This window comes from Volvox carteri (genome assembly GCF_000143455.1).
Source record: "Volvox carteri f. nagariensis unplaced genomic scaffold VOLCAscaffold_30, whole genome shotgun sequence".
Taxonomy (NCBI): Eukaryota; Viridiplantae; Chlorophyta; class Chlorophyceae; order Chlamydomonadales; family Volvocaceae; genus Volvox; species Volvox carteri.
Genome location: NW_003307573.1, coordinates 447,101 through 457,317, shown reverse-complemented (window position 1 = coordinate 457,317; position 10,217 = coordinate 447,101). Strand labels below are relative to the sequence as shown.

Below are 10,217 nucleotides of genomic sequence, written 5' to 3'. Positions count from 1 at the left end.
AGAGCGGAATGCATGTGTAGGAGAGGAGACAGAGGTCGCACAGCGGCGGGTGTATTTCTGGGGGCAACAGGTGTGTTGTTGTTGTTGTTATTGTTGTTGTGTGATATGAATGTCTTAATATGCCGTCTATGCGCAATTGGAGGTATTACAGGCTGCATAATAGAGTGAGCTGAGCTGCATAACGTGAGCTGACCTGCGTAACGCCTGATGTGTAACGCCTGATGTGTAACGCCTGATGTGTAACGCCTGTTGCGTAACGCCTGTTGCGTAACGCCTGCTGGGTAGCGCTCGAGGCAGATCTTAAAGTGGCAAGGGGCGAAGGACGTAAAAGGCAATGAGAGGAAACCACCTTGTGGTACGAGAAGGTGAAAGCAACGGATGTACGGCGAGATGATCATCATCGGCTGCGTGTGATATATGCATATGTGTGGTTGTAAGCGGCCCCGCCCCCTCCACCTCCACCTCCACCTCCACCTTCCCCACCGTATGATAACCGGCGGAAGGGCCGCGTCGCTTGCCAATCTTGTGTCGTCGTACATTTCGTAGATTTTCATTAATTACAATAAAAAAATAAAAATAAATATTTTGGCGGTTCGCTGCAACCGGTAATGATCACCATCCGTTGTCAACGCCCTTCATGGCCGCCTCCGTCACGAGCCCAGGCCCTCCCAGTCGCAACACCTTCTCAGCTGGCGGGGCTTCTGTCGGCCATGATGGGGAAATATGACTGCCGTACGGCGCTGCTCTGGCATCCTAAACCTTTTTAACCTCAAACCTCATGTATATCATGTACGTACGGTATGTGGGGAGTTGGGGAGCCACGGGACGTACCTGTCCGATCCATTCGCGGGGAGGTCTGGTGTGGAGGCAAAAGTCTGTATGTGCTGCTGTCGTCATGCGAGCGCGTGGACGTACCTGCATCAACTTGAAATTGAGATGCACTGACGGCTAAGTGGCTCGATGGCAATCAGTCGTCCGGTCGCGCGTTCAGTCCAATCGCCATTACAGATTATTAGAAGAAGTTACATACAGAATCCAATCAACCGTACGGATGCTGGATCTCATGCCGTACAGCGCCTTTCATTCTGCACACACAGATATACATACGCACAAATGTTGTACATGTATATACGTGCAAAAATATACACACACACACGCAACACATGACAGACATGGGAATGCCGTACACAGACGCACTTCAACTCTCGCAGGCATTGCATCCCGCCCGTCGCGGGGCATTTATAAACAACGGCTGACGTACGGCACCTCATGTACGTCACAACATTGTTAGTTTTTTGCATCAAAAACACCTCTTTTCCGGGCCTCACATAAACTGTTGGAATCGATCCGCCGACATCCACAATGCGTTCTATTCGCCTTAAAAGTAATTAAATCTCTAACCAGTATCTCTAACAATCGCCACCTGCACATCGATGAACAGAGACATACACACACACACACACACACACACCTCGTGGCTCTCCAGCCGGGAGAGCCGTTTGAAGTTGTTGAGGTTGTGTAGTTAGGATTTCTTAACTTCTTCTGCAACTATTGTAATTACTTTTTAATGTCGACTTAGCCTTATAATTTCCCCTGCCAAATAACCGCCAAAAAACCGCCAAATAACTGTCGAACCGTCAGCTGCCTTCGGGGATATTAGTCGTTCAGGGGCCCCGAGACAATTCCAAGTCGCTACTTCCCCCACCCACCCCCGCCATCCGCACCCCCCCCCCTCAACCCGCAAAACTGTGTTTTGGACACGGCTCTACCTCCGCCACCAGCTGACGGAACGCGGACCAGATCCGTGGATCTGCCGTACAGATGTAGCCGCCGCCGCGGAAGCGCTGGCTTGGCTGGCGGTTCAGGTCCCCCAAACACACGTGCGTGATGTCGTACACTGTATTTCCGTACCCGTACAGACTATAAGAAGGACCATTTCCAACTTCACACCGATTGGCACTGCTCTTTCCAGTTTCGGTGGTGGTGGTGGTTGTGGTCCGATTGCTCGTCCAAGGGGTAACAGCTGTACGGCAGGGTTCGTGACTGCGATCCAGCTGCCTATCGTCACTCCCGCGGGCCTCGCTTGTCGAGGCGGCTGCTTGCTCGTCCATTGTCAAAAGAAGGTTTGCCGTACTGATGCCCCATTTGCTGTGATCCTTGAGCGAATCCCATTCAACGATGACGTCATCGCCATCACGGCCGCCGACGCCGCCGCCGACGCCGACGCCGTGGCTGCTAGCGTCGCCACCACCACCGCCGCCGCCGCCGGTCCAGGCGGCGCATGCCGGTACGACGACACGCCGCACATTGAGCGAGTCGTACAACGTGTGCGGCGGACACTCGCTGCCGTACGACGCACCTACGCGCCACGTCTCCCAGGCCAGACCAGTTCCTAGCAGCGGTTCCAAAACCTGTCAGTCGGTAACCAGTCGGGAAGGTAAACAATCACCCTTAAAAAACGACCTCACGCGAGTGCCATGTTGGATTTTAGATTTCATAATTCCAGATCCAGATCCTTAGAAGTACGGAACCCGACCTCCCTCCAGCTGTCTACGGCTGACTACGGCTGAAGCCGCCCCAAACCCCAAACCCCAAAATGGTTGTAAATCACTCCCCTACTCTTTCCCCCCCCCTCACACACACATACACACATACACACACACGCACACGCACACTCACCCCACTTTTGTAAAGCGCCTCTTTTCACACGCGACCAAACCTTCTTCCCCACATTCCCCCTCCATTCACCCCACCTTCCTTCCGCTCCCTCCCAACTGCGCCGTTTAGTATATGTTTCACTCCACCACATATTATTGCGCCCGTCGGCACATTGCCTCACTTCACCTGACACCACTACCACGCACTGTCCTGTACGGCAGACATTCGACTCCCCCTCACTCCCTTACCCCACATCTCCCCCCTTCACACACCCCCACCTGCTCATGGAAGTCTACTGCATGACTGGGCGACTTGGTGATGTGGCGCCAGGTGCTGCCGTACAGGGTGGTTAGCAGCCGTTGGGAGACGTTACGTGCAGCTGGCGGCAGGTGTGACGGCGACGATTGCAGCAACGACGATGCTGACGTCATCGCGGTCAGGGAAGACGGCTGCTGCCGCCGCCCCCGCCGGAGCGAGCGCCTCGAACGCAACAAACGCCGTGAAACGTCGCTGCCGCCGCCGCCGCCGGCCGCATCGCCGGCGGCGATGCCTCGCGGACAATCGCCGTACAGATCGAGGGCCACGTCAGCGGCGGCGGTAGCGGCGGCACCGGCCCCGCTGGCCGATTCCTCCGCCGCATCGAATCCCGAGGCATCGATTAACTGCTGAATTACATCGTACTTTTTCTTAAGTCTGTCTGGCATGACGTGGTCGTACACGTACACCTTTGCTACAAGCAAAGATTCCGCCACTCGCAAGAGATCCTCCCGCGGGAGTGTCAGACACAGAGCATGCTGGCCGTACACTGTCTGTGCGTGTCGTACAACGTCCCAGGGGGGATCTGGGCCGCCGTCCCCGCGCATGTCGCCGCCACCGTCGGCACTCTCGACCACCACATTCCCATCCGCTGCCGCTGCCGGCGGCGGCGGCGGCGGCTTGTGGCGGCCTGGCGGTCGGGCCGGGAAGGATGGGAAGCTGTGTGTGATCCACACGCCCCCAGACGGCCCAAACACCAGGACGCCCTTCGAGTGCGCAAACAGCCAGTGCTCACGGCCCTCCGGATCGGCGTCATTGTAAAAGGCAAAACCCAGAGCTGGCGCAGCTGCCCCTGCCGCCGCCGCCGCCGCCTGGGCCGCCGCCGCCAACGTGCGCCGTAACGGCCCTTTTACGTCGTTAACGTCGATGCCTGGACGCCAATAGCAACCCTTGCCGCCACCACCATCACTACCATCACCGCCAGCATCATCATCACTACCACCATCACCTCCACCACCACCACCACCATCTCCGCCCGGGCTGTCAGGCGCAGCTGCCGCCTGGTTGCCCCTCCGCAACGGCGGCAGCGTTTGCTGTGGTAACGGTGGCGGCGGCGGCGGCGGCGGCAGCGAGTTACTGTCCATCATGGCCGCCAGCTGCCCTGCCGGGTACTTGAGCAGCAGCCACCAGTCCCGGGGGCGGCCGTCGGAACTCAGACAGCGAGGTCCTTGCCACGGCGGGGTGGCCGACGGCCGGAAAGCCCCTGGCTGTGGCTGTAGCTGTACCTCTCGCTGTGGCTGTAGCTCTGGCTGCGGCTGTAGTAGTGGCTGTAGCCCTGGTTGAGGCGGGTGGAGGGGAGAGCCCCCCCCGCTATTAGGAGGTGGGCTGGCGGCACCGCTAGGTTGCTGGAGGGGGGTTCCGGAGCAGCAGCTGATGAGGACCAGACGGAGGAGGAGGAGGGAAAAGAGATGGTGCTGGGAGTACGGCATGCCACGGCGGATGCGGTTGGTGGGTTGCTGTGGTCTTGGACGGGGGCGGGGGAGGGAGGAGCTTGTCCGCCGCGTGACGTTGGCCAGGAAATAGACCCGGAGGGATTCAGTTCCTGTAGTAGTGGCAGCAGTAGTGGTGGTGGTAGTATTCGTAGCAGTAGTAACGGCAGTAGCAGTGGTAACAAATGTAGTGGTAGTGGTAGTGGTGTTATGGAGGTGGCCAAGGGTTCAATTTGGAGCTTTACGCCGGCTCCCATCGGTCTCAGAGCCTACCACCTAGTCGCGACATGTAAAAGGACCAGGCCTTATTGTGTTCCTGTTTGTTAACGTAACCAGCTCAAACGGCGATCCCTAGGACAGGTTAAAAGCAATTACAAGAGGACTATGGCTTTGAGGGCATTTAAAGCGGGACACTGTCGTCCCGAGTAGTGCTTGCGAAAACGACTGGAATTAGTTTCCAGAAAACAAGATGGAAAGCCGTTGTGAAGGTTGCAATCAAAGTCAAATATCGTTTTGAAGCTTAGGCTTACAATAGGTCCTTGCGATGAGGAACGCAAACGCGATGTTTTCCGCGGGCTCTCCGGAATCTCCAAACATACCAACTTTACAAATGCAAACTTTGAGGGATTGTGAGCCTGTCTCGTTATTGTTACTATACGTGCTGCCTTTTCCATTGCATCCAGAGCGAACTCAGCTAACAGCAAAGGTCTGCTTATCGCGTTGTCGGCCAACAGAACATAACATCACCAACCGCTAACCGCGCCAACCCTCAACCTTTATGTCATACCTCGAACCAGACATCGGCAAACGGGGTATTTCTGGTTTTGGGAACGGTTCTATTTCTGTCTTCAAACACAATGGCCCGCGACCTGTTCTTCGTCATTGACCGCGGACTAAGGTCGCCGGGCGGCCTTTCGGGCCGCATAACACCTTTCGTATACGGCGTATGATCCTATTTCTGCAAGCCGGCCAGCTTCGGGAACTCGCTACTGGCAACACTAATCTTGTTATGTGAGTTGCTCGTGCGTGCAGGGGTTGCCCGTACGTGTCGCTGCTGGCTGGGACATATGACTGATTCCAGAATTGCGAGTGAGACCCAGGTACCTGTGTTAACAGTCCTTTCTGCTTTATCAATGTGCATGGCCTGGCCTGGCCTGTCTCGTGCTTTAAGGACATCAACGGCTTTGCCTAACGAATCCCTAACTAGCACGATTCCCCGCCATACATTCAGCATGGCTAAACCAACCAACCCATGCACACAAGAGCAATGAGAGAATTGGAGACCTGATCTGCCTGGATCAAACATATACGGGACAGCACTGGGCGGCAATAGACGCGTCCTGCTGATTGTCTTCTATTACAGCGTCTGCTTGCCGTGGGCATCACTTTTCACTATTGTTTATTTTTATTCCCTTGTGGATTTGAGTGCGTGCATTATTACCTAAGAAGCGCCCCACACGCCTTGAGGCCACGGTCACACTTCAACGTCACTCCTTTCGTTTCGTTTTCCGGTTCCTTGCTTCCGTGCACTAAATGCTACTTTTGTTCATCATCGCATCCATGTAAACAGTTTTTAAGCAGGCCTAATCATGTACGTTTCTGTTAGATAAGGAGCAAGCCTGCCCACCCCACTCGGCGTCCTGATACATCATTGACATCCGTTGACGAAGATTCATTCAGGCAGCCGCCTAGTTAACACCTAATGTTATCATTTCAGTTGCAATCAACAACGTGTCCTTCCTTAGTCCTTACGGTGGCCGGTGAGCGGAGGGCTTACAAACCCAGTGCGAAATTCCGTCGTCAACAGGAGTAGGTTTTGCCTCTGAAAATTGCATATGGATACAGCTTTAAGATCGCCAAAGTGATGAGCTGGTAGAGATTGCCTTAGCGTACTGCCGCAGCACACCGCGCGCAAATACGGTATCCTTGGACACGCAGCACACATCTCTCAATTATGTCGACAATATGAAGAGCTTGGCAGTTCCCTTCCTCCGTGTGACAACAACCGTAACACTTTATGGATGCAATGACCCAAACTGCCGAGGAAGGAGCTGCCTCTTATAACTTGAGGCAACGTCTTACGAAGATCTTAAATCCACCTAGATGTTATTTTTAAGCTCCGCCCGCACAAGGAAGAGGAGTCAAGAAAAGTGTTACAAGCATCCTTGTCGCCTGAGCGAAAGGCATTATGGCAGATGACTCTTATGAAGAAGATGAAGCTGCAGACGGGGTTGCCCACGCTGAAAACCATGTTGAGGAGGACCGGCATACGGCAAGCTCGCGTCGCCAAGTCGTTTTGCCAGGCTTAGTGCCTTCAGGGACGGTTAATGGCTACGACGCAGAAGGTCTTCGTGCTAGAGCTCTTGCCTTTGGGACCAAAGCTGTGGCCATATCCTCGAACAAACAGTTGACGTCGAAGTTCAGGGGTGTGTGTTGGAACAAGAAGAACAAGGTACGCAACGTTCTTTATGCTGCTTTGTTCATGATCCCATGTCGCCTTGCGCAAGGCTAGGTAAATTACCTGGCCTGAACGTAGAGGGTATGGCCAAGACTCAGCCAAATAGAGAGCTAGGATGTGATCACGCACTTCAATGAATCGGTTTGTTCCTCTCGACACCACCCCTCCTTCCCCCCCCATCATCCCAACTCTTCCGGAAGACTGGCAATAGCACACAGCCTCTTTCACCCCATATACACCCCACATATATTCACCACGAATCCCTCTCTTTTCCGACCGACACCGTAGCGATGGCAGGCAGCAATCAACTCCTCCGGAAAGTACCTCTACCTGGGTTCTTACGACACGGAGGCCGAGGCGGCGGCAGTGTTTGACAAGGCCGCCATTCGAATCCGCGGCCTCAAGGTAACCACACTGCTTCAACTCGTTCAGCCGCTGTGTGCTGTGTGCTGTGTGCGGTCCTCTTGTAAACCACAAACCACAGCCGCGTGTCACTTCCCGGTATACCAGTCCACGCGCACCCATCCACAAGTATTATTATGTGCGTATCACACGTTCCGACTGCATCAGACAAATGACGATTAGCACGCCGGAGCTCTCACACTTTTGGGCGAAAGCTAAGGATTTTTGTTCCTTTGTGGAGGTGTGCTGAGCTTGCTCCCGGCCGCCTGGGCAAAATCCCTTCCAGGCCGAAATTCTGATTCTGATTCGACGGTGACCAGCACCCACCAGAAGTGTTGCCCGTGTTGTCCGTGTTGGTGGTGGTTTTAAAAAGTTACCGCCGAGCTGGACGAAGGAGAAACCGTCGGATGCCTCGACCGTCCTTATCAGCATCAGCACCGGCATGAGCACCAGCATTAGCGGAGTGTTTATTCCGTTCCATCGTATATACAAATCCACTTGCGAACGATGCATTATCCGTGTCTTTGCTTTTTTTTTCATTCACACCAACGTCCCACACTTTTCCCGACAGTCTCATTTTCGCCCCCAGCTCGGCTCGCCCCCTCGCGCTCTGGAAGTCAAACTTGAGAGGGAAGATACCTCTCCGGTCCCACCTTGGACCCGCCTGCCCGCGCGTGTGTGTATGTGTGTATGTATGTCTGTGTGTGTATGTGTCCGTGTGTGTGTGTGTCCGTGTGTGCTATACTCGCTTACACACATTGCCCTCTTCCGACACCACACCTCTCGCCGGCCCTCGCGGGCTTCGTCTGTCGTACGTCCCGTTGCCGCTGCTCCGAATCCCCCCACCATGCCCCCGGACACCTCGCCACCCAGGCGCGACTGAACTTCTGCTATTCTGACTATGTTGACGCGGACGGCAAGCTCCGAGACGACGCGGCAATAGAGGAGATTCTGAGTGACGCTGCCATTCCGGCTACGAAACCACGCCGGCAGCGCGGCGGTGGGGTGGGAGGTTCAGCACCGGCGGCTGATGGGGATATCGCAGCGGCGGGCCAGGTGGCCGCAGCGGCGGCAGGATCCTCCGCATCACGGATTCGCGTAGTGGCGCGCTCTCCAGCATCCCACCCTTCCATGTCGGAAGGAGGAGCGGCTGGCGACGGCCCAACAACAACGGTGACGGTGGCGTGCCCCGCCCGCACGGGACGGCGGCGGCGGCGCGAAGAAGATGCCGATAGTGGCCATTGGTCGGACGGGGACGGGGCCGGGGCGGCGCCAGCGCAACGTCAGCACGTCCGCCAGCGACCTAACACCGACGGTGCGTCCGACCGCCGAGACGTTGCTGCTGGTGCCGCGGCTGGTGCCGCAGCCGGCGGCCTCGCAGATAGGACTGTCTGTGACGAAAGCTGTGACGAGGGCGCAGCAACTGGGTCGGAGATGACCGGGGAGCTAGGGATAAGTGTGAGCGGGGAGCCAGGAACAACTGGGGGTCCTGATGCAGCTGCAGCTGCAGCCGCCGCCGCCGGCGGGAGCAAAGACGATCGCGGCGGCGGCGGCGGTGGCTGCCATGCGTTTGGCCGCGCCGGGTCAGGCGGTGGCGGAGCGCACAGGGGCCTTATCCTAGGGTCACTGGATGGCGGCGCGGCGGATGTGCAGACGGCAGTAACGGCTGCCCTGGCGGGCGCGGTCGCGGCGCAACTGGACCTGGCTGGAGGGGTTGGCGGCGCAGGCGGCTTGGGTGGCATGGACCTTCGTCGAGAGCAGTTGGAGCAGTTAGGGCAGTTGGGACAGTTGGGTCTCGTTGGAGCTGGGTTACAAGGGCGACTCCACCCACGTGGAGGCGCTGCGGCGTCGCAGCAGTTGTTAGGTCAGCTGGCGCTCATGCAGGCGCTGTCGGCTGGCAAGGTTGGCAGCGGCGGGCCGCAGGCGGCGGCGGCGGCGGCGCAGGTACATGCCGAGCAGCTTGCGGCTTGCGGCCTAGGGGCCCTGGCTGGCTTGGGGTCTGAGCCGCTGCACCACCACCACCACCACCAGCAAGTCCTCCTGGTACACCATCAGCAGCACCACCACCACCACCATCAGCACCAGCAGACCCTGCAGTATCGATCCGGGGTTGCTGCCGGCGCAGTGGCGGTGGGGCCGACCCTGCAGGGCGCGGCAGCCGTGCCAGTGGCGGCGGAACCCCAGATGATGATGGTGCGTGGCGATGAGATTCCGCGGGAGCCTGTGGGGCTGAGGTCCGACGGAGTGGGCGGCGGCGGCGGCGGCGGCGGCGGCGTTGGTAATTTGATCGGTGGTTTGGGGGTCTTCCATGGCGCGCATTCCGGCGCCGACATGCTGCCGCTCCGCCGCGTCTCTCTTCCGCTTCGGCTTAGCCAGGAGGAGCATGCGTCGCTGGCGTTTGCCCGCCTCCGAACCCATCCCTATTACCACGGCACGAGAATTGCAGGAGGCGGGGGCGGGGGCGCCCTGGGGTTTGAGTTGGGTCTCCATGCTTCGAGCAAGTCAGGAGAGGGAGGCGGGGATTTGCGACCGAGCTTGTTGGTGGTAGACCAGGTGGGTGCGAATGCAGGGCCGCAAGGCGCCGCGGTGTATGCGCTGCACCAGCTGGGCGCAGGTGGCGGTGGTGATAACGACGGCGACGGCGGTGGTGGAGGTGGAGGTGGAGGTGGTGTCGACGCGCTGGCCAGGCTACTTGGCGGTGCTGTGCGCGGAGGCGGCGTCGGGTTGCAGCCGCCGTTTCACTTGTCCGCCTCGCTCCCGACGGCGCACCTGGATTCCTCCGGCCGCGGCGGGGACGGAGGAGGAGGAGGAGGAGGTGGCGGGATTGGTCCAGGCGGGGCGGAGCTGTCAGCGGGTTCTTCCCGCCACGTTGCTTTGCTCAGCAGCCTCCATTTACACCCCCGAAGCCGCAGCTATGCCTCGTCCGGTGCCGGAGGTGCCGGAGGGGGAGGCGG

General features: G+C 57.8%; 2 protein-coding genes across 2 annotated transcripts in view; one reads left to right on the top strand and one right to left on the bottom strand.

Moving 5' to 3' along the window:
* Positions 1 to 1,396: 1,396 nt before the first annotated feature.
* Positions 1,397 to 4,692, bottom strand: VOLCADRAFT_93194 (uncharacterized protein; the record flags this gene model as incomplete). The annotated part of the gene is made up of 4 exons (XM_002952457.1): positions 1,397 to 1,423; positions 1,770 to 1,853; positions 2,937 to 3,922; positions 4,677 to 4,692. The coding sequence occupies 4 exons, from the start codon at positions 4,690 to 4,692 to the stop codon at positions 1,397 to 1,399; spliced, it is 1,113 nt and encodes a 370-aa protein (XP_002952503.1).
* Positions 4,693 to 6,591: 1,899 nt separating this feature from the next.
* The window catches only part of VOLCADRAFT_93193 (uncharacterized protein), a gene marked incomplete at both ends in the record, with an annotated part of 6,418 nt that continues 2,792 nt past the window's right edge, over positions 6,592 to 10,217 (top strand). Inside the window, 5 exons of the mRNA XM_002952527.1 lie at positions 6,592 to 6,855; positions 7,150 to 7,266; positions 7,346 to 7,504; positions 8,137 to 9,816; positions 9,878 to 10,198. Coding sequence (XP_002952573.1) covers positions 6,592 to 6,855; positions 7,150 to 7,266; positions 7,346 to 7,504; positions 8,137 to 9,816; positions 9,878 to 10,198 — 2,541 coding nt within the window. The remainder of the gene's footprint in view (positions 6,856 to 7,149; positions 7,267 to 7,345; positions 7,505 to 8,136; positions 9,817 to 9,877; positions 10,199 to 10,217) is intronic.